The following is a 24,761-nucleotide window of genomic DNA, read 5'->3' on the forward strand; positions in this document are numbered from 1 at the left end:
GCAGTGAATGGTGATTGTGCCACTGCACTCCAGTCTCATCAATAGAGCAAGACCCTGTCTCAAAAAAAATTATCTATAAATAAAAAAATTAAGTGTACGAAAGGTCTTCACTAGACAGTCATCTTGGTTGGCTCTATTGACGATAAACCAAGGAATAGTGTTTCTAGCAATGGTCTGAGAGGCAACCTGCTCACAGGGATAAACAAAAACTTGGAATCTCAGAAAATAAGGGGGTAAGAATTCAAGCTGAAAGGCTGCTGCAGCTGACAAGTGATCTCTGATGAGTAATCAGCTTTGGGTCTTAGAGCAGTTTGTGCAACATCCCAAAGAGAGACTCCAGGGAAGCAGCATGCAGAAGCCAGGCCAACGGGTAGTTTGCTTCCAGGATATCTGCAGGGACTGGGCCAGCAGAGCCAATTCTGTGTAAGTTGGAGGTGAGGTGAGCAGAGGGAAGGCGGGGGTAGCAGCCAGACCTCAGCACCTATTTCTCTGCTGGGAATGACAGTCTGGAGTCTTGAGAACGTGGAGGAATGCCCAGCATCTTCAGTGACTTAATGCTGAGTGACGGTAGAGACATGGACTTCCAAAAATGCCATTCACCATGAGGCTTTTCCTCGGTGGGAATGGAGACTGTTAAAATAGGACAAAGGTGGAAAACTGTCTGTTATTTACCTGATACACTTCTCCAAAACAAAAAGGAAAACTATTTTGTTTAAAAAAAAAAAAAAGGCATTTATGTTGTTGTTGATGTGACAGAGTCTCACTCTGTTGCCCAGGCTGGAATTTAGTGGTATGATCTTGGCTCACTGCGACCTCCACCTCCTGGGCTCAAGCCATCCCCCCACCTCACCCTCCCAGGTAGTTGGGACCACAGGCACGCGCCACCATGCCCGGCTAATCTTTGTGGTTTTAGCAGAGACAGGGTTTCCCCATGGTGGCCAGGCTGGTCTCAAACTCCTGACCTCAAGTGATCTGTCCACCGCAGCCTCCCAAAGTGCTGGGATTATAGGCGTGAGCCACCGCGCCTGGTCAAAAAAGAGCACTTATACTCACTGTGTAAAACTAAGTGAGTATGAAGACTAATGAGTGGAGAGCTTTTTTCCTAGCCCACACAACCTGATAACTCACCTCACAAGTCACATAGGTAAAAACTTTCCTTTTAATCATCCTAAAGAAAATAAATAAAATAATATCTTTGGTTTCTGCATAAACTCTACAATGTTCATTGCTCCTGTACTCCAATTCCCAGATGAGGCAAATCAATCCAAAACTCCAAAAATGCCAACTGAACAAACCATTCTATTTCACAATGAAATCTACGTACTCTGTAGAATTGAGAATGAGAAAGCGTTACCGTAACATTTGCCTTTGAATCAAGCAGTCCAAAGCTTTACATGATTTTGGTCCAAGGGATAGTAAATGTTCAGGAGAGCAATTGCTTCTGCAAGTCAATTGTACCAAGTCTTTAAGCTTAAACATGGAGCAATTTTATTTTAAAAGTGTCCTACATGCCTGGAAAAAGCAGTGGCTTTAATAAAAATAGACAATAATGATGATGAATATAATAGTGATATTTTATACTCATCTGTTCCCTTTTTAGTTTTGGATTCAAAAATGCATAAATTCTCTTCTGGGTTTCCACTAGCTTTTATACCATAAATCTGTTTTCATTATGAAAAAAAAGGGGCAGTATAAAATATTGGCCATAAATCATAAAATAGGGAGGCTTGTGGCATTACAGTAAATGGTTTTGGTGAGGTAAATTATCTCATTAAGTCCTCATCAACATTTTTAATGGTTATTTTTGATTATTTAGTATATTAATATTTTGAAATTTTGTTTATTGGTTACTATTTCTTTGAACTATTTGATAACATAACTTGTTAATATTTCTTTAAAGTTTCAGAACTTTTGAGGTAGTTATCCTCTCCCCTAAATTGCATTGCTGTCACCACTATTTGTCTTCCCTCTTTACAAGTACTTTAAAAATATAATTTCTATTTTCAGAAATCTCAAAGCTAACTCTTAAATATGTCTCTGGGTGGTTCTTCAAACCTATAGGTCAAGTATGTGAGAGCACTTTTTTTTAGTACAGAAAGCTCTTGAAAGTGGAGAGCATTTTAAGAAAAATGAAAGAACAAATGGTCTGGGGAACAAAGTGAGAAAACATACATGTTTTTCTAATTTTCCTAAAAGGAAGACTGATGTAAAGGAAGAAACATACAGGCTTAGAACTCAAAAGTCTTAAAAGATGAAAGCCCGGGTGTGATACCCACACACCTAGAAACTGTGGTATGAACAGACAGAGACAGGAGCAGTTCATCTTTGACTGCCCAGACAATTGAGAGGTTGGTTATGATCCACAGAAATATTGACAGCTGTGTTGTTCAGAGTATCCCCCCATAACCATGTTTCATGAGGGAGACAATTTTTCTTCTGTTTATTTTCTGATTTATTTCTTCAGCCCTGGGTAACTTTTATGGGTGTGGTTTGATTTGATTTTTGCTTTTCATTACACTTTTCACTCAATCTTAATTATTTGGTTTTCCTTTTGGCTTGAGAAATATCCATTTTCTGGGTGTAAATTCCCACTTAATCTAAGGAAATTCTCTTTCCCGGCTTTTCATTTGTTAGCTCATGAAGTTCCCTGCAACAGTACAGGACCTATGTGTTAAGAAGCATCAGATGGCAAAGCTTGGACTCCACATGAAGTGACTGTTAGTTTTCTTAGCAATCAGAGATGGGGCCTTCGTATATTCACCCTTGGCCATTTTCAAACCCTACTGTGTTTGGGGGCAGTAAAACAAACAATGATTAAGAACATTAGGTTCAAAAGTAGGTTTAAAATCCTAGCTCTGCCACCCAGTGACTGTGTGACTTGGGGTAAGTTACTTTTCATCTCTAGATCTGCAGTTACTTCATTTGTAAAATGGGATGGTAAGAGAACCTACTTCACATGGTTGTTGTGAGGATTAAATGGCATGATGTGAAGTGCCTGCCAGAGTAAGGACCCAGGAAATGTGACTTATAGTTTGCAGTTTTCCATTTTTCCTTGTTTTGTGTTATTTCTCTCCATAGAGCTCATGAAGCTGGCAAGCTAGAGAACTTACTGATAGATTGTGTACAGGAGTTGGAACAGCTGCTGAAGAGAAAAAGAAATCAACATCAATTTTTTGCTATCCCATAAAACACGTGGTTTACTAAACTGAAACCCTCTAGGAATGGGGCATATTTCAGGCACATTCTTGTGTAAGAGGACACAGAATGTGCATTCCCAACATATTAAACCCAGCATAAACCTCTCATCTCTCCTGAATGTCCAGGACTTTTCAAAGAGCTATGTTTTGCATATTTGATTTTTTAAGAGACAAGATCTTGCTCTGTCGCCCAGGCTGAAGTACAGTCATGCAATCATAGCTCACTGCAGCCTGAAATTCCTGGGCTCAAGCGATCCTCCCATCTCAGCCTCCTAAATAGCTAGGACTACAAGCACACACCATGATGCCCAGCTAATGTTTTTATTTTTTAAACAAAAGGATCGTTTAAGGCCAAGAGTTCAAGACCAGCCTAGGCAATATAGAGACAAGGTCTCCCTGTGTTGCCTAGTTGCCTAGGCTGGTCTTGAACTCTTGGCTTTAAACAATCCTTTCACCTCAGCCTCTCAAAGTGCTGGGATTATAGGTGTGAGCCACTGCACCTGGCCTTGATATTTTTAAATTAAGTTTTTATCTAACCGTCATTAATAATATTCTATTGTCCACATTTTCTGAATATGTGAATATGTAAATAATATGAGCGATATGGATTTCCCCAAATCTTTGTAATTATCAAATTGGCCATTGCTTTAATGTCCTCTTTTACTCTGTACTTTTACTCTGTTCTTACTTTACCTTTTGGTCATAGTTTTGGCCACTCTCAGCTTCCCACAGCATCATGCTAAATAATTATCTTTTCATTCTAAACAATAAAGTTAGTCTAGTTCTCTAAACAGTTCTGAGATCTCAAAACCTAAGTTAATTTGAGACAATAAACCCTTTGATGGTTTTCACATAGTGAGAAAGAGGTGTCTGGGGCACAATGCTGCTTCATGAGTAAATGGAAAAGTTGGATAACAGGCGGAAGAAAACTAAGGGTCTGCCGTGCAGGGAGCAGTCATCCTGATGAGAAAGCCACAAGACAGGCCAGAATACACTAGCAAAGGAAAAACAGACTGTTGAACCTGTCCTAGGAATTTAAATCTGACAAAGCCATAGATGGGAAAGAGGAGACTTTAGTGGGGAGTTAGCATAGTCAAGGTCAAGAACCCAGGAAGGCTCAGGAGGCAATTCATGAGATGCTAAAGATCAGAAAAGTGACCTGGCAACATGGCATAGTGAGCCAAGGAAGAAATGTGTGTGCTCAGTACAGGTACGGTAGCCTTAGAGAGGTGGGAGAGGCAAACACAACATATGAGCTGTAAACCCAGCAGCTGCACCTATCTGCTGAGATTATGGCATAAAATGTCTGCAAATGACCAAAGCAGTGCCTGGCACACAGTCAAAGCTCAATAAAGTTAGCTTTCCTAACACAGCAGGACAATAAGGTACTGAACAGGAATATTGTCCCAATTCTGCCATTATTTATTGATGTGATTTCATGGTACATCATTAAACTGCTCCGCTTCCACCTCTGTAAAAATGGATGGGTTGGGGCAAATGTTTGCTCCAGTCCACTCTAATTCTATTATTTTTCTCATAGTCAAGTTACTTAATGTGTCTTATGCTAAAATATAAGCTGGTTTTATCTTCCATCGAAGGGAAATAGAATACATTGTTCAAACTAACAAAAATAATTTTTAAAAACCCAAGTATCAAACTACAGAATTCTTTTTCAGGATAAATCGCCCTGTTATTTACTTAGCAAGCATTCTTTAAATACATGTCACTTTGGTAGGCACTGGGGATGCAAAGACAAACAGGATGTTGCCCCTGCCCTCAAGAAGCTTATAATCTACTTAGCCCAAGGCACATAACAATGAAGTGTCCGGTGTGTTCCAGGCGCTGTGATGAGAGTGCAGCCAGGGTACCATGGATGGGGGGACACGGGCAAGATTGGTCAGTTCTACCAGGAAGAGAAAGAGTGGTGACAGCATTTCAGAGGTGGTGCATGAGATAAGAATTAAAAAGAGGTAACTTCATGCCAGGCAATGAGGATGGGGTAGGAGTTCTAGGTAGAAATGGGCCCAGCAGGGCAAAGAGAGTTGTCACACAGCCCTGCTGTTCTGAGAGCTGCAAATGAAGCGGGGCAGACAGACAGAGGGCTCTGAGGTGGGACTTTGTAAGCAGTGGGGCTGGAGCTGCAGGCAGGGCCAGGTCATGGAGTAGCTTGTATAATAAGGAGTCTGGACTCCATTCTGCAGCATAGAAGAAAAGAGAAGTACAATGCTCAAATTTGTGCCTTACAAAGATTCCTCTAGCAGCAATGGAAAGAATGGATTGGGCAGTACAGGAATAGAGGAAAGCAAGGAATAGTTAGAAGTCATTTACAGTACTATAGGCAAGAAGATCTGAGGTACTGGGGCTCTGAATCAAATAGTAGGAAGCAAGAGTTGAGAGAAGAGGTCAATACCAGAGACATCAAGGAATGACAGAATGTGAAAGGGAGGATGGAATGGACAAATTTGCAATGAGCCCCAGGTTTCTGGATTGGAGAATGGTTTGCTATAGCACCATGACTGTTGGAGAAGGAGCAAGTTGTGGGGGAAGAGATTACATTCATTATTGGATGTGAGTCTGTGGGCCCTGGAGAACAGTCAGTGTAAATACAGCTGAACAGTTGGTCTTGACATCGGTGGGGGGGAAGGACAAGGCTGATTTAGAAGGAGATTAGATGTTTTCAGTAGTACGAGAGGCCCTGAGGACAAAATGAACTCAACCCAGGAGAATGCCTCAGTGAGAAGAGAAAAGTGGGTGCCGATGGAGGAAGCAGGTGTAGCAGATTCAGCAAAATGAAGTCATACCTTTGTCTTGGTAAGCTGTCCAGATAGACAGTGCTGGGCCTGCAGTAGCCATTCAATCAATATGCATTTAATGATGAATAAGTAAATGAATGAGTGAGGGAATCGTTGAGAGAGAAGTGAGGGGCACTTAGTGTAAGTAGCAGAGGTCAGGCTTAGAAAGACAGCACTACCAATTCCTCAGGAGCTAAAACCATGAGAGAGAAGGAGACCCCAAGGGAACGTGTATAAAGTGAGAAAATAAGGACTCAGGAGTGAACCCAGATCTCATTAGGAAGGTAGATGAGGCACATTCTCCACGATCTTCTGTAAAACATTAGTCATCATTAGTCAGAGCAGCCCAGTCAGCCGGAGCAGCAGTTAGAGACACAATTTGACCTTCATCCATAGCAAAGAAGATAATGTTCCAGTTCCCCTTCACGTGGGAGGTAGACGAGGACAGAGGAGGCACAAAATGTCGGCTATGATGAAGCACCAGGTTCAGTATGAGCAGGTGCCAGCTGTGAAGAGGCACTGTTGGGCTGTAAAGTGTGGTTCTCGACTTGTTAATTCCATTAGGAAAAAATCTAGATTAGTCCCCACTGACTCTGTGTGAAGAATCCAAGCTGAGAATGAGCCCCACGCTCATTCTAATGCAGCTTCAGAATGCAAAACAGACCCACAGAGTCCCTAGGTGGGTCCAGGTGACACAAACACACTTCCTTTGTCATATGCAGGTGACAGAGGTGGCTCATGCTTTTTCAAACCCTGTTTCTCTTTAGTCAGTGAGGTTGCTAGAAACCTGAAAGCCAACATTGTTTGTAGGCTTATTTGTTAAGTGACTTGAAGATGGGAAATTGTTCAAAAATACGCTGTCAACTTAATTGAATTCAATTCAGCTGAAAAATATTGTGATATCACTAAAAGTTAATTGTTAACAAAATGATTGTTAACAATACAATTATTAACAACCATGGCCCCTGCCTTCACTATTTTCCTAAGATTAAAACCAAAATAAAACATGGTGTTATTTAGCTTAGAAGTCAACTACTAGTGAGTTTAAGTGCTGATTTTCCCCTTCTTTGAAAGATTTACATCACTTCTAGTGATTGTCATCAGCTCCATGATGATTCAGTGGGAAGCCCTCATATGTACGTCTGCAAAGGCAGAATCCATTGACTGGAAGGTCCCCTATGGTTTCAACATGCCACAGGCTTGTAATACATATATCACGACTCAACCAAGGCACATTGCTGACAGCCCAGGAGAACTTCCTTCATTCTCTCATCTATGCAATAGAGCAATAAAATATTCTTGAAAACTTCAGAGTTGTAGAAGGCTCTTGGCCTAAGCATATCTGGCTCCCTCAGTGCCATACATCTGTGTCTATTCTCTTTCCAAACCTAGTTCTGCCCATGTGGGACATCAGAGGGTCTCTAACTTTCTTTCCTAAGTAAAACAGCAGCTTGAAATGATGCCCCTCATAGTGATGCGTCTAAGCAAATACACAGGAGATTATAATGTGCCAAGAACCTCATTCTCTGCCACTACAGCCCCAAGGCTACCAAGTGGTCACTATTGCTGGCCTCTTCTGTTCCATTGAATATAAAACCAACAAGCAACATCCCAATAATTATTACAGGTCTTTGTGCTGACCTGAAAGATTTTAGGACAAGATCATGGCAAGTAACTAGTCTGCTAATTGCATAATGCCCTGCCATCTTGCTATGGCAAATTGGTGTGGGAAAAGAACTCTAGACCTGGAGTCAGACAGGGTGTGGGCCAAGTCTCAGTTCTGCCATCTCCCTGTTGCATGCCTGGGACACCATCAGAATTCTACTTCCTTCTGTAAGATATGTGTAGTCATCCCTTTCCTGCCTCCTTCACACAGATTTCATAAAGAATGTGACAATATATCCAAAATTGCCATATCAATGACAAACTTCTACATGAGAGATACACCACAGAGAAATAAAAATTGAGTATTGGTAAAAATGCATTTTGATGTTTCCTTTCACGCAACAAGTATTTATTGAGCACCTACTCTACACTAGGTACTGTGCTAGGAAATGGAGAGTGAACACAAACACAAAAGATCCCTGCCCTCAGGAAATTAAACCCATAGGGGAGAGAAAAGTTATCCCAGAAACATGCACCTTAATTCCAGTTGTAACAGATGCGAAAACTTTGGCCCAGGGAGGTTAATGTAAGGGGTTGTTAAAGGTTGAATTGTGTTCCCACCCTCAAATTTATATATTGAAGTTCTTACCCCCAGTACCTCAGAATGTGAACTTATTTGACATAGGGCCATTCCAGAGGTCATTAATTAAAATGAAGTCATACTGGAGTAGGGTGAGCCACTAGTCCAATAGAACTTGTGTCCTTATTAAAAAGGAGAACATTGGAGATGCCATCCCCTGTGTGCATGTCTGTGAAGATGAAGGCAGAGATCTGAGTGATGCACCAGAAGCCAAGGAATGGCAAAGATTTTCAGCCAACTCCAGAAGCCAGGAGTGAGGACTGAACAGATCTTTCCCTGGCAACCCTTAGCAGGAACCAACCCTACCAACACCTTGATCTCAGACTTCTAGCCCCAAGAAGTGTAATACAGCAAACTTCTATTATTTAGACCCAAAGAGGGGAAATACCTTTACCAATTAGTGGTCTCGACCATGGAAATGGGAAGTAGCATTGAGGTTTATGCAGCTATGAGAGCCTCCATCGGGTTTGGTTTAGAGAAGTCTGGGAAGTTACCTCTGAAGTGACCCTGGAGCAAACCAAGATCTAAAGGAGAAACAGGAGTTAGCTGGGTCAGCAGGGCAGAGAAGCAGGCTCAATGACCTTGTGGTGAGAGGGAGACTGAAGAGTCTGAAAGAAGGTCCCTGTGGCTGGAGGAGAGAAAGCAAAGCACATAGGAGCTGAGCACCAGAGCGAGGTGAGGCTAGAAAAACGGATGGGGAACAGATTAGGGTCCTATAAAGGATTTTCACTTTGTTCTTACAAGCATGGGAAAACCAATTACAAGGTTTTAAGTAGATGAGTGACATAATCAGATTTATTCTTCGAAAAGATTGTTGTGACTACAGTGTGAAGAGCAGATGGATGAAGGTACGAGCAGGAGGCAGGTAGGTTGGCTGCAGTAGGCCAGGCAGGACCTGACAGTGAATTACTCAGATGCAGCATGGGACATGAGAATTGAGGACTGTTTAGAAAATAACCACAGGACCTGAAATCAAATTGAATTGCTATGTCACAGGTTGTTATTGAAATATATTTTATATTGTACTTATTCTTGGACTCAGATAACAGTTCAAATATGTCCCAGGGTGAATGGTGATATTTCCTTAAAACATGATGGCAGATTATGCTTGTCTCAGCATTGATGCTAGGACTAGGTATTGACACTCTTACATTTTCTCCACTTTGATCTCTTCATAGTTTCAGTTCATACTATGACTATTTCATGTTTTATGTATCAGTGGGAAAGAGATTAGCATGTGTACCAGAAAAAATTCTACCAAAATAACAAAGCTAATGCTTATTTAACTGCTGTGCCTCAGAAGTCTCCCCTAGTCTTGCAACAATTGGAGAATTCTCCCATTAACCAAAGACACTTTACATGCTGTGCATTTTTAAAAGGCCAAATCTGTGGAAGATTTTATTTCATTAGAGGTATGTTCACTCAACTCATTACTAAAAAACAGCCTCCACTTTAAAACAGAGTGGCAAAACAAGGCCCACTTGCTACCCACTTTTCCTCCATTCCCATGGGTGGGGTTGCTAATCAATAAAGATGGTTTCCTGCTGAGGCCATTGAGAATTCTCAGCACAGCACTCCAGGCAGCAGTTGATCAGAGTTGGCAAAAGAATGGACTCATTTGCCATCTCCATTTTAATGCTATGTAAATCCCTTCTTCCCAAAAAATCATCACTCTAAGTGCATAGTTACATTTTCCTCCTACCACAGGTATGGTTTGCCTGTTTTCATCAACAGCATCTACAACAGATGGTGTTGATGTCTTACTCATATCCTCTCAGCTGACCCAAGTCCACAGATGGCTGGGATGCTTCTAGCAAGCTGATAGTTCTACCTCAAGCACCAGCCTCTTATTCTCTACTGAAGAACTTTCTGTGGCACCACAGCCTTAAAGCAGGCACAACCGAGAATACAAGAGAGTTAACACCATAGGAGAACAATCCTTATCCCCCCATGTACTCGTGGTTTTTCAGAAGATCCACGATGAGACTAAGCCTCAGCTGCTCAACGTGATAATCTATTCATCAACGTTTCCCTTCCCTGAATCACTTTCCCCATTCTTCACTTTATGCTTCCTAGAGTCACCCAAGTCCTCCTCTCAGGGTCTGCTTTTGTGAGAACCCAAACTAAAATGATATTCATGATCATCTTTTGTCTTCATGTGATGTAAAACATTGACTCACCAGTAGTCAGTAAGGTTCCTCCTGGTGATCCATGGACTGTGATGCAAGCTGTGACTCTCTGCTCCACAGAAAAATCATTAGAATCATCTTTTCTTCTGCCTGGGAAGTTCTACAGGAGAACCTGGGGATACGAAAAATAAATAGGGAGAAACAGAAGTCAGTTGCACCAAGAATTCCCACTGTAAAGCAAACAAGTTTGTTCTTAATCCCTATTTCTTGCTATTGTAGTTATAAGAAAATACATTGCAGGGGTAATCCTCTGATGATTTTTGTGCTTTATCTCCACAAGCAGTAACAAGTGTTGTTAATCAGGGAAGCCATAGTCTTAAGGGAAGATTGATTTCAAGTCTTAGCTGGTTAGTCAAAACAAGAAATAAACATCAGTTCTACCTATATTCCAGATCTTACTTTTAAAAAGTAAAAGATCTAGATTTGTAGAACAAAGTAGAGATAGAAATAAATTGCTCTTAACATTAATAGATTATGCTAAGAAATCTTAAAATGACATCAGGCCAAAGTCTCATATTGATATCTCATATCTCCCAACATCCCAGTAAAGTGCCAAGACATCAAAAAGATAGTATCAGGGATTCACAGATTCTAGCAATGATTGATTTTTAAATGGAGGATGGCATCGATAACAAAATAGGTAAGTATTTTTAAAAGGAATGTTTAGCCTTGAAGATTAGAGGAGCATGACACTGAAAAAGATTTACTACAGAAAACAAACTCAGAAAACATACTTGGGATCCTCAGATGCTAGAAGATGTAATATTTAAAAAGGAGAAATGGGCACAGCAGCTCAAAATGCAAAGACCACACAAAGTAATGCTCGATAAAGAAGGCTGAAATAGACAAATCTGTGGGCTTGGTATTACCTCAGCAGGTGAAAACATTCATTAACATCAGTAAGAACCGGACCTGATGCTGCAAGAAGTTAATGATGTAGAGGTCAACATGAGGAGGTCTCCAATTATGGAGCAGTGGGTCTCACGTTTTATTCCAACTCAACAGCAATCACATGCACATCACTCTCCCAAGTAATTCTGGTTTGGATTGGGTGTTTCAAATAGGAGACCAAACCTAGGCTGGGGAGGTTGGGGGAGTAGTGTGCCAGAGTTACCAGAGGAAGGGAAAGAAGTGTTAGAAGGAAAACCTTAGATTAAATTTGATAGAGTTTGAGCAAAGAATGATTCGTGAATCAGGCAGCCCTCAAACCAGAATAGGTTCATAGACACCCCAACACTGTCGCATGATCGACAAAGATTTATGGACAGAAGGAAAGTAACCTACAAAAATGGAATTGAGGTACAGCTTAGATTAGTTACAGCTCGACATTTCCCTGATTTGAACACAATTCGAACAGTTGGCTGCCTTTGGCTGAAACTCTGATTGGCACAAGAGAAGGTTATGGTCTGTTTACACATCCAGTTAGATTAGTAGTTCACTATGTACAGAGAAACTCTTAGGCTGAACTTAAAATAGGTAAGTAGACAGCTTTAGGCTAAACTTAACAGAAGTGTGAACCAAGAGCTTTGACTATGACCTCTTGGAGGAGAGGAAGAAGCATTCTCTCTTTTGATAAATATTGATTGTAGGGAGTCAAAGGACAAAAAAATTAAGGACTCTGATAAAAGAGTCAAGATCAAATCTACAAATAGAATATCCTTCGATCAGGACTTCTGGAATCTGCATTAGTCACCTGGGGACCCTGTCAAGATGCAGATCTGATTCAGTATAAATCTTAGGTCTGAGAGTCCTAACAAACTCCCAGGTAAGGCTGATGCTGCAGGTCTCAAACCACATCTTGAGTAGAAAGACTTCAGAGAAATCCCAAAGCAAATGCTCTTGCTATAGTCCAGGAAGAATTGATGAAAACAAATTAACACCTAGGCATATTCTGGTAATTTATAAAGCACTAGAAAGGATTTTAAAATAAAATTTTTCCGGGAGGAAAATGAAAGGTGACTTACCAATAAAAATTGAGCAGATCCAGGCTTCTCCTTGCATCACTAAATATCAGAGGACAATAGAAAAGTCTTGGCTGCGTGTGGTGGCTCACGCTGTAATCCCAACACTTTAGGAGGCCAAGGCAGGGGATCACTTGAGCCCAGGAGTTTGAGACCAGTGTGGGCAACATGGTGAAACCCCATCTACTAAAAATACAAAAAGTTAACCGGGTGTGGCAGTACATGCCTGTAATCCTACTGGCTACTTGGGAGGCTGAGGTGCAAGATTCATCTGAGCCCAGGAAATAGAGGCTGCAGTATGCAGTTGTGATTTAGTTTCATCTGAAACTAGAATTCACATGGAAGTGCTTAGGAAAGATGCCAGCTATATGGATTTGCTACTGCTACCATAATACATTCCTTACAAACTTAGTGGCTTAAAACAATATAAACTGACCTTATAGTACTGTAGGTCAGAAATCCAGCACAGATCTCACTGGGCTAAAATCAAAATGTCAACACAACAGCATTCTTTTCTGTAGTTGTTAGAAGAGAATCCACTTCCAGAGGCCTCCAGGACCCCACAGCCGGTGACACCCTTCCCCTATCTTCAGGGCAGCTGCAGCAAGTCAGAGCCCCCTCATGCTGCCATCTCTCTCTAGCTGCAGCCAGGAACGTTTCCTCACTTGGAAGGACTCATGTAGTAGGTTGGGCCCACCTGTATAATCAAAGATACTCTTTGCATCTGAAGGCCTTTAGCCTTAATCACATCTGCAAATTATCTTTTGCCTTGTAAAGTAGCCCACACGCAGGTTTTGAGGATGAGCGTGTAGATATCTTTGCAGGGGCCACTGTTCCGCCTATCACACCAAACAATTATTTGAGGACATACATTAAGAGAGGAATCAAAATTCAAAATCCTCAAATAGAGAAGTACTGGTATAAAAAGAACTGTAGCAAGCACTAAAACTAGTTAAGTTGGGTAAATGTAAGTAATCGTTGTATAAATACTTACAGGAAAATGCAAAGTTAGAAGCAATTCATAAAAGAATAATGGTGGCATAATCATTGAAGCTGGAGGCACAGTCTATACTAGAGCACAGAGACTGGAGTGAGGTTAAACCTTCTCACCTAACCAGGATCAGGAGAAACTGGAAAACTCCAATGGGATGAAAACAGTGATTGAAAAAGATAAAGCAAATCAAAACAGGTCGTAGTCCATACAGCATAAGGCAGCTCAAAAGCACTTAAAAGTAAGCTTAAAAGAACAAAAAGTGGAAAACAGTGAAGGAAAAATAATATGCATCTGTTGTGGCAATAAATTATTGAACACCTTGCTGAAAAGCAGACCTCTACTTTGTAGAAATAGAATTTGAAATCCATCAAAAGCATTAAATGGAACAAAGGTTCCACTTTATATTGATAGAATGTAAAGTGCATTACTATTATTTAGTTCTCATTAAAATAGTTTGTTATTGTCCTTACTTTGTTCCAGAAAAAGAATCTGAGCCTCCGAGAGGTTAGGGGACTCAATCACAGTCATGCATCTGTGAGCCACAAAGCAAATCCAGGGTCTCCCTCCCAGCCCAGGAGTCCATCCTGATAGCATGTGCCCACCCATGTATGTGAGACCACATAGCTAGTGAGAGGTGGAGCTGGGACTAGAACCTAAGTCAGTTTTACCCCATATTCTGTGTGCATAACTCTCACTCCACCACCTCAGAAATTGTGTTCCTGTTTCTATCTTTGCCTCATAACCAGGATCCCTAAGACTCCCATTGATCTTACCAATCTCTGCCACTGTGAGTGAATTCTCCTGTCTAGTCCCATCCCCTCCCTATGGGGCAGATCCTGAGGGGTTCACCCACTGAGAGATCTGCTCCAGCCTCTTGATAAGGATTTGGATGCCTCCTCTCCCAATTAAGGTGAATGTCTCCCCTGGTGCTCTAGATCACACCCTCTCTCGTCTCATGAAATGATTTCACCAGTTAGCCTCTTTCCTCCTGAATCTTCACACTGTCTCTACTCAGGTTCCTTCTCATCTGGATGTTAGCATGCTTATCTCACCAAAAAGAAATCTCTTTTTGAAGAGCTTTATTCCCCTGTAGCCACTATGACACTGCTTCTTCAACCCCATAACCATTTCTCAGTCCCACTTTCTCACCTTCCATTTATTCAGACCCACTGCAATCTGATTTCTGCCTTTGTCTTGGCAATTGAACTGCTTCCACTGAGGTCATCAGTGACCCTCCTATCTGACAAACCAATAAAAAGTCTTGTATTATGAATATTTACATCTACTACTTCTTGAAGCTTTCTTTCTAGTTGGCTGTCTGTTACTTTTCAAACACTTCACTCATTCTACAAACCCAAGGATTTCACTTTTCATGCAACACAATTTTGCTGCATTATTTTAAGTTTTACCTGACACATATCTCTGAGCACCACACAGTAGAGCCAATTATTGTGGAACTTAAACACCTAAACCCAGACTTATTTTGGTGCAAACTTCAAAATGTAGTTCAAACTACATTTGAACCCATACTCCCAAAGGCACCTCAGACTTATTTTGCCCATAACCTAACTCATGAGACTCCACTCAAACAAGCCTCTTTTTTTATCTCAGCCAATAACACCATCATCCACTCAAGTTCCCAAGCTAGAAGTCATCATAGATTTCGTCTTCTCCTTTATAGCACTTCTCCATCCCCAGCAAATCTCCGGGACTCATCAGTTCTCCCGAGTATCTTTTGACTATATCTCTGTATCCTACCTTCCTCACCCTTCACTACCATTACTGAGCCATTCAATTAGGTCTACTGAAGTATCCACTGTGTGTCAGCTATTTGCTAAGTACTGGGAATACATGATGAAAAAAATAGGTATAATATCTCCACTAATGGAATTTATGCTCTAATGGGGGAGATGGACATTAAACTAATAATTATAAAATTATGACATTAATAAATATGATCTAATAAATATAATTTCAAATAGAACCATATAAAGGAAAAATGCAGGATACAATGAAAAACTATAATAAGGAAACTTGTTTAACAATGAAAGGTCAGAGACATCTCTGAGAAAATAATACTTAAGCTGACACATAAAAAAGGGTCAGAGATAGCTATCTGAAGAGTAAGAAAGAGTGGGCAAATGAAGGAGTTTGTGCAAAGGCCCTGTGGTTAAAAACACCTGGCTTAAGGAACTTCAACAATTGAAGAGGAGTGACACATGCGCTGGCCAGGGAATAGGTAGGAGCCAATTTCTTCAGAGCCTTGTAGGTTTTGCGTTTCATCTCAAGTGTAACAGGAATTCACTGAAGGATTTTCAAGCATAATAAAATTCAGTGACATCGTCAAATTTGCTGTTGTTTCAGCTCAAGGAAGAGAAAATAGGGTGTGAATTACAATGGTGGCCATGGAGGTAAATAGAAGTAGATCTGAAATAGATTTTGGAGATAGAAAAGACAGAAATTTGGTGGAAGGAAGGAAAGGAAAGGAAAGGAAAGTGTTGAGAATGACTTTCAGGCCAGGCACGGTGGCTCACACCTGTAATCCCAGCACTTTGGGAGGCCAAGGAGGGATCATGAGGTCAGGAGATCAAGACCATCCTGGCCAACATGGTGAAACCCCGTCTCTACTAAAAATACAAATTTTAGCTGGGCATGGTGGTGGACGCCTGTATTCCCAGCTACTCGGGAGGCTGAGGCAGGAGAATGGCCTGAACCCCGGAGGCAGAGCTTGCAGTGAGCCGAGATCGCGCCACTGCACTCCAGCCTGGCCACAGAGCAAGACTCCATCTCAAAAAAAAAAAAAAAAAAAAGAATGACTTTCAGGTTCCTGTCTTAAAAACTCAGAGGGCAGGTGAAATTTCCCAAAATAAGGAACACTAAAGAGTGAAGAGTGGATTTGGGAGGAAAGATAAAAGATTCCATTTCTGTATTGAATTTATGATGCTTATAAGACACCAACAACTCAATAAAGATGTATTTAATGTTGGTGTAAAATACCAAACAGACATGTAATCCATCTTAAATTACTTTAAAATCTTTCTAGATGGATTTTCCAAAAACAAAAAATAAAAATCAATGCTATACATTCACCATTTTTAAAAAAATGTCAGAACTGGATTTTTCCATTTGCAAGTATTGATAGCCTTCCACATTTTCTTTGCCAATTTTTTACGGTGTGCCATAAACCCAGAGCAGGTGTCTCTCTTTATGCCCCTTATCTTGCTCAGAACATAAATAAAAAGCCCTTTGTAGTTGTTAATATTTTCTTCAAGACTCACCTCACTGAGTTTTAGCCTTCCTAGCACAATTCTTCCCTTCCAGTCCATTCCTTTATTCCTGTTTAAGGCTTTTCACCTTGCCTGCTTTATTTTGAACCTATCCTTTATGTAGCTGAGTTTATCAGAAGACAATATGTGCAGATTTATCCTTTTTGATAGTCATTGGGATTACTTGAAATGGTTGGATTGCTCTCTCCATAAGGAACAAAGCAGGGGAGAAATGGCTGTTTGAAAACAATTTTACAGTGTTTCTAAGAAAAACACTTTTATTTAAAAGGTACAGAAAGGATCATTTTTAAAGCATTGCAGAGAAAGCCTCAGCTCCCCATATTTTTTAAAAAAAAAAAAAAAAAAAGCCACTTTGGGAGGCCGAGGTGGGTGGATCACGAGGTCGGGAATTCAAGACCAGCCTGGCCAAGATAGTGAAACGCCTTCTCTACTAAAAATACAAAAATTAGCCAGGCATGGTGGTGAGCGCCTATAATCCCAGCTACTCGGGAGGCCGAGGCAGAGAACTGCCTGAACCTGGGAGGCGGAGGTTACAGTGAGCCGAGATCGGGCCACTGCACTCCAGCCTGGGTGACAGAGTGAGACTCCGTCTTAACAAAACAAAAAACAACAACAACAACAACAAAAATGGATTCTGCAGGTCAAAGATGGTAGTCATGTGAAATTTTCTTTGCAAATTGAAGGTATTGCTTGGCTAACACATGGTGATGTGATGTTTGAGTATTGGCAGTAGTGTGTCTTCCACGCTTGCTAAGGGACAGGTCTTTTCTTAGCCTAGGTCAGTTTCATTAGGAAAAATTGCCGTTTTACCCACTTCAAGCAGCTTAAACAAATTATCTCAAAGAACTGCAGGGCTTAACCCATTTAATGAATTTTAATAAGGAATACATGAATCAGTCAAAAACCAGAAAAAAAGTGAATAACATTGAACTAGTTCTGATGGAAATTAGCTCATGACTCTGCTGGCTTACATTTACCAAAGGCTAAATTTTTGATGGAAAGCTTAGGTCTGTTTTCCAGGCTGTGGGAGAATGGGAGGATCTTTAAATTAAACATTAATTTTATTAGTGGTATTTTTCTCCATCAAATTAACCCTAAATGGAGATTATAAAAGCCTTGGGGCTTTTTTTCCTCTTTGGGAAACTTTTAAAAAACAGTTTCTTGTATTGAAAGAGTTTCTCCACAATCCCTGAAATATTTTCAGAAATGTAGTGAGAATGTGAATTCAATTTATTCCCTATAATCCTTCATAAGAAAGGATAACTTAAGAGGTAGAAAGGTCTGTATGGGTTTTCAGGTGAGTTTCCTGTCTTCCAGCAGGGTATCACAGGGACTGTGACAAAAAAAAATTCTCTCCATTTATTAGTTTCTCTTTTTTCTCTCTTGCACATGTGATATGTGCACACTTTTGTTCTCCCTTTTCACTTTTTTCTTTTATTGCTTAAAAAAATTAATTGTGGTAAAATACACATAACATAAAACTTATCTTACATCTCAGTGTACAGCTCAACAATGTTAAGTGTATTCAAATTATTTTGTCTCCTTTTCTTAAGTAAAACAGAACACACAGCTTTAGGGCATGGAAATCAGTAGTGAAACATATCTTTGTTTAAAAGTCATTCCTACTCCTCTTCTGTGCTTAAAAAAAAGAGAACTAGAAAGTGTTTCCCCAGCATCTCCATCATTTTTAGTAACTGCAGAATCCCCTAGGAAATACATGATGCTGTAACAGTAATCTTCAGAAGCAGAATCATATGTTCTAGCAAATATTTCAGCTAAAGGAGAAACTATTTCACATTCTGCAAATGGGAGTTCAATGTATCCACTGGAATACAGGATGTTGAAAGACTTAGTTCTGTTTGGGAAAATTCCTGAAAATCTTGAAAAGTTGTCTTGGCGGCCAGGCATGGTGGCTCATGCCTGTAATCCCAGCACTTTGGGAGGCCGAGTCAGGTGGATCATGAGATCAGGAGTTTGAGACCAGCCTGGCCAATATGGTGAAACCCCATCTCTACTGAAAAATACAAAAATTAGCTGGGCATGGTGGCGTGCACCTGTAGTCCCAGCTATTCGGGAGGCTGAGGCAGGAGAATTGCTGGAACCCAGGAGGCAGAGGTTGCAGTGAGCCAAGATCACGCCACTGCACTCCAGCCTAGGCAACAGAGCAAGACTCCATCTCAAAAAAAAGAAAGAAAAGAAAAGGAAAAACAAAAGTTGTTTTGGTGTTATGCCAAATTGATGATATCTGATGGATTAAAGTTGCTCTTCATTGTATTTTGAACTCTTATTTGAATTGGGGTGATTTTAAGAAAGTTCATAATCTTTTTGCCCTGTGAAAATAAATAATAATAAAACTCTTACCACACAAATGCACACCCAGAGAGGGGATCTCCACTTCAGATCTACTGTAAAGACATTGATGTTCTTTCATTTTGGTTATCGTGTGTCAGGAAAAGTAAGTTCTGAAAAGAGCCACTCTAATTTGCATCAAGCAGTTTGAAAATGGCCTTTTGTGGCACTAGCGTTGGCCACAGCATCCTGTATCACATGAGGTGACCTCAGTCCAGGATCCCAATGAGAAGGCAGTCAGCACAATGCAATGATCTGTATAGCAAATGGAATGTTCTAAGGTTTCTCAAAATCAAGATTCCTGACAATAAAGGAAATAGTAAATATTTTCAGGGCTTTTTTTTCTGAATGAAATAAATATTACCTGCAGTAGATGTTACTATTGTGTTTTTATTTTTAAATGGTTACCAGGGACATATATAAATTGTTCCCTATATAGGATGACCAGATTTAGCAAATAAAAATACAGAATTCCTAATTAAATTGAATTTCAAACAATGAATAATTTTAATATGAATAGGTTCCAGAAGTATCAAATAATTTTTAATAGCAGTATGTCCCACGTAGTATATGTCTCATGCTATATATGGAACATACTTATACCCAAAAAAATTATTCATTGTTTTCTCCAAAATTCAAATTTGGCTGGGTATATATTTTATCTGGCAACCATATTTCTGCAGTTCATTAAAAATTGTATTTAGGACCAGGCGCAGTGGCTCACATCTGTAATCCCCGCACTTTGGGAGGCTGAGGTGGGCAGATCACTTTAAGCCAGGAGTTTGAGACCAGCCTGACCACCATGGGGAAATCCCATCTCTACTAAAAATACAAAAATTAGCTAGGTGTGGTGGCAACTGCCTGTGGTCCCAGCTACTCAGGAGGCTGAGGAGGGAGGATCGCTTTAGCCTGGGAGGTAGAGGTTGCAGTGGGCTAAGATCATGCCACTGCACTTCAGCATGGGGTGACCAAGTGAGATCCTGTCTCAAGAAAAAAAAAAAAAAAATGTGTTTAGTTGACATGTAGATTTAATTTACATTTCAATAATGAAATCAGTGTTGTCTTTTTTCTTCTGTCATTTTCAAGTACCAGGATTTCCTGCCTAAACCATTTGCAATGTGTGTCTGTTTCTCTGCCCATCTCACTATGCTCTTAGATGCAGAGTTACAAATATATTCTAGTTTTATTTCTGGTTCCAAAGAAGACAGATTTTACAGGTGTAATCAGTTTTGTGCTTTATATTAAAATGCATCTATTTAAAAATAAATTTTAAAAATGCATCTAGTTTCTATATTAGCTACATCTAAATTTTTCCATTTATTCTCTTTTGTTTTATGTTCTTATCCATATTTCATTTAACTTACAACTATATCTTGAGCTCTTTTGCTTTTATCATAAGACACAAGATTAAATAAATACATTTGCATTTGTACAGACACAAATGCACACTCAAACACACAACAAGTTGCTAAGGATAAAAGTCAATAAATGATCAGTATGAAAAACATAAGTCAGGTCACTATAAAAAAATTTTAATCTCACCAGAGAATTCTAATATACAGCTTTCTATAGAAGTAGGGGAAATGAAGGCCAGAAACTAAAACAAACTATTACTATTACTATTATTTCAAAGAATATGGCTCTTTTTCTATAAACTTGGTTTTGTAATGAAGGCTACCTCAACTCAGACAGGCTGAAGAGAAGGTTTTCTGTATCTCTGTTCCTGTTTCCCTATGAAGAAGGGTGAAGAGATGCCCCAAAATTAATATTCTCAGGTGAACCAAGCCTAGCAAAATGCTTAGAATTGAGAAAGACTAGGACGCCAAGCAAGGTGTAATAGTTTCTGGGGGATGAAGGGAATAGTGTCCTATGATCTGTGAGGCAAGCAGCAAAGGCAAAATTTAGCAAGCAGTTTTTAAATAATCATGCCCAATAGAAATTATTCCATTCACATGGAGTGTGGAGATTCACCACACAATACATGCATATGCAAAACTTCCCAGATCTCAGAAGTCTTATCTTGCTTTTGTGATCTATGTCCTACCAGAATAATTTCGGAAATAAGCTCAATATAATAACCAGCATGTTTCTTCAAGGATTTGAAAGTTTTGATTTGGTTTTTAGTGCTTTTTAATTTTAATTGAAATAGACTAGATTTCCTAGAGGGGCCATCCCCACAAAAAAAATAAGACATTTATGGTAGTTTGACCCACAACTTCCCATGAAGTTGAGCAGAAAGTTGGAGTTGAATCACATAGAAAATTTGACCTTCTGTCTTCATCAGGACCAAATTGAGTATATCCAAAATAAATATTTTTCATTCATCTTAATTTAAATGTTTGTAACATGATTAATAATTTGACAGATAAACAAAAATAGCATTTATTTTTAAGGAAATTATTCTGATGCTCTCTCTTACCATATAAAATTCCTTACTCTGCAGCAAGCAACTTCTCTTTAACAATGATTCAGAAAGGGCTACTATTGCTTCAAAGACTGAAGCTTCTGCAGCACAACTCAGCATTAGAAATATTCCAGAAACTGCCATCACATGAGCAGTAAAGGAGCCCTGGGTTGCACCAATGGTCTGAGGTCAGACTGAATGAATCAGCCTTAGAATAATGAGGAGCCCAAGTACCCATGATGAAAGGCAGTCAAATTAAACACCCCTTCTCCTTGTCTCTTCTCCACCAGGCTCCTGCTTACACCATTTTAGTTCTGACACCATAACTCCTGAGAGGGTAGATGATTATACATTTTCTATAGGAGGGAAAATCATCTTTTAAGATAACGTCTCATGTGGAGATGAGAGCATCATTAAGAGGAACTATTTTCAATACCTCTGTATCAAAGTCTAAGAATCCCAGCACCTGTCAGATGTGAAATAGCAAATACTCAAAGTCTGTTTGGGCATTGCAGGAAGGTGACAACACAAAGAAAGTAGAGGAAATCATTGAGTATTTTGACATGGTGAAAATATATAAATGACGTCTTTTTGCAAAAATGCTATTGCTGGCAATTCCATAAAACAGCAAATAAATTTTATACTTCACTGAAGACAATGGTTAATCAGCCAATAGGTTAAAATTTGTTTCACTTTTAAACTCATGGTCAAATTGTTTTCGTTGGTATTTTATAGAATGAGTCAAGGAGATAAATGTATTTATTTATCTGTAATTTTTACTGTCAACTCTTTCCAAAAAGGATGTGATTAAATCCTTATGAACCACACATTGAACAGAATTTTTTTATTAATTGGAAAGAGAAATAGTGAACAGTGTATGTAAGATAGAAAGAGAGCTAATTTTACCAAGCTTCTTGGGTAAGATGGTTATTACCCCTAAACATTAAATGTAACTCTAGATTCTAAGGACAGCTAAGAAACATGATGGATTATATAGTTTAACTTTTTTTTTTTTTCTTTTTTTTGAGACAGAGTCTCACTCTGTTCCCCAGGCTGGAGTGCAATGGCAGCATCTTGGCTCACTGCAACCTCTGCCTCCCGAGTTCCAGCGATTCTCCTGCCTCAGCCTGCCGAGTAGCTGGTATTACAGGTGCATGCCTCCATGCCTGGCTAATTTTTGTATTTTTAGCAGAGACAGGGTTTCACCATGTTGGCCAGGCTGGTCTCAAACTCCCGACCTTGGGTGATCCGCCCGCCTCGGCCTCCCAAAGTGCTGGAATTACAGGCGTGAGCCACTGCACCCAGCCCAGTTTAATTCTTTTCATAAAATTAATCATCACTTATTCACAACAGTGCATCGTGGTGCAATTAGTATTTTTGCCATGCTGAGTTGAATTCCTTAATGTGTGTAGGTAACTATGTGTCCCGATTTCTACAGATATTTCCTACAGATGGAAATAGGAATAGTTGTCAACTATGCCCATTTTGAACAAGTCTGTTTTAAAGATGATAAACATAGTATGTGGTATGTTTTCAATATTCATTTTTATCAGAAACTACCTGATATTAAGTTAAGTGAAAATTGTTGAAAGAAGGAAGATATATGAAAAGATATGATTTTGTTCTATGTGCTCAGTTAAGTTTTGGATTGTTAGGACCAGCATGTGGCAGTGCCCTTTCCCTCTATTTTAAGCTTGTTTTATCACCTTTTAAAAAATTGATTTCATATGCTAAAATAACATTTTTTAAAAGGGAGTTAATCTATCCTTTACTTTTAATTATTTTAATCATTTGGATCACAACAGGGTCACTCAAATCATTATATTTTGTGATAATAGAAAGAGATCAATACATTGGGTAAAAAAGGCTTCCATGATACATGATTCATTCGAGTAACAAACATTTTGAGCTCTTCACACAAAATATTTGCTAGCACTGGGGCACAAAGATGGAAATCTGCCCCATCTCAGTGGAGAAAGACTCACAAAAATTTATGGTGGAAACCGTTTCATAATGTAAGTATATACATTATTTTTAAATTTAGGAATAATGAAGGCTTATTAATTGATTTTCAACCACATAAAGCAAGTAAATAAAACAACCATTTCTTATACTAAGCAAAGATATTTACCTTTGAAATCAAAATATATGTCAGTATCCTCTCTCTCTTTCCCACTAAGGCTGGGCAATAGAAATCCCTAAGGGTGACTGAGTTTTGAGCCTTGTCAAGCCCTGACCATTTGGTATATGTTCACTTGCCTTCTCTGTGCCTTAGCATCTTCAGCTACCAAATAAGGAATGTTCTTAGAATCATTAATACAATTCCAATGAAATTATTTGATTTTGAGCTCCTTGAAGAAAACGATACAGCCAGGCAGAAGTTTGTTATTGTTATTGTTCGCTATTAACTAATTTAAAATCAATTACAATTATCTTAATATCGTGCCACCCATAAGTGGCAGTGGGCAATATTTTCAAAGTTCAAATATTGTTTTCTTTATTACAGGTTTCTTTTCTCCATGGAAAACTCCAAAGCCTGTAAGTTGGAATTATTATGCTTCTTTCTTTATTTGTACTTACTATTGCAACTTCATTAAATAAAAGTTGAATTGGGTGACCTCAAAATCTCTTTCAACTCTAGGAGACTGTGATGTAAAAAAAATAAATCCTCTGTGTCCCTTTTTCTTGTATCTGTCCCACAAGTACATGAGTCACTCACCTTACCTTCCTATAAAAACAATTCTGCCCTTTTAAAAAATATATACTTACAAAATGAACATTGACACTATGCAGCCTAATGTAATGAAAATACTTTAGAAACCTTTTGTTTTTCTCCTGTCCACAATACTATGTAGTCTTCATAACATGGAATTTTTAGAAACAATACAAACTATAGGTCCAGAAGTCTTGACCTGCAAATTAAATCTAGTCCACAGAAAATTTAACTCTGTATATATTTACATTTACATTTACATTTTAACGTCTACAGAGCTACATATGTGTATGTGTCATGTGTATATATGTTAGCTTTGTATATATGTGTATATATAAAATATGTATGTGTATTTTTACATATAATGTGTGTATGTGTCTTTGTGTGTATATATATGTGTGTATATATATATATACACACACGCATACACACACGCATATATTTAAGCTCTGTATACTGTATATATATATTCTGCCAAACCTGACAAGCACTCAAAATGGTGCTTCTGAATCTTTTTCAGATACTGGAGATCTCTACCATCATCTGACCACTCTAGGCCTACTTCCCTATGAAACATGCTAAAATGTCTGTGCCCATATAGGAAGCTGGTGGGTTTTAATAATCTTTTTG

At 39.3% G+C, this 24,761-nt stretch overlaps 1 protein-coding gene across 4 annotated transcripts in view; it reads left to right on the forward strand.

Annotated features, from left to right (window-relative positions):
- The window catches only part of MAGI2 (membrane associated guanylate kinase, WW and PDZ domain containing 2), a 1,485,052-nt gene that overhangs the window by 1,273,150 nt on the left and 187,141 nt on the right, over nucleotides 1-24,761 (forward strand). For all 4 annotated transcript variants that reach the window (XM_054494395.2, XM_054494398.2, XM_054494397.2 and 1 more), the window contains exon 11: nucleotides 23,925-23,956. In XM_054494395.2, coding sequence (XP_054350370.1) covers nucleotides 23,925-23,956 — 32 coding nt within the window. The remainder of the gene's footprint in view (nucleotides 1-23,924; nucleotides 23,957-24,761) is intronic.

The sequence above is a fragment of the Pongo pygmaeus genome, chromosome 6, assembly GCF_028885625.2.
Source record: "Pongo pygmaeus isolate AG05252 chromosome 6, NHGRI_mPonPyg2-v2.0_pri, whole genome shotgun sequence".
In the NCBI taxonomy this organism is placed as follows: Eukaryota; Metazoa; Chordata; class Mammalia; order Primates; family Hominidae; genus Pongo; species Pongo pygmaeus.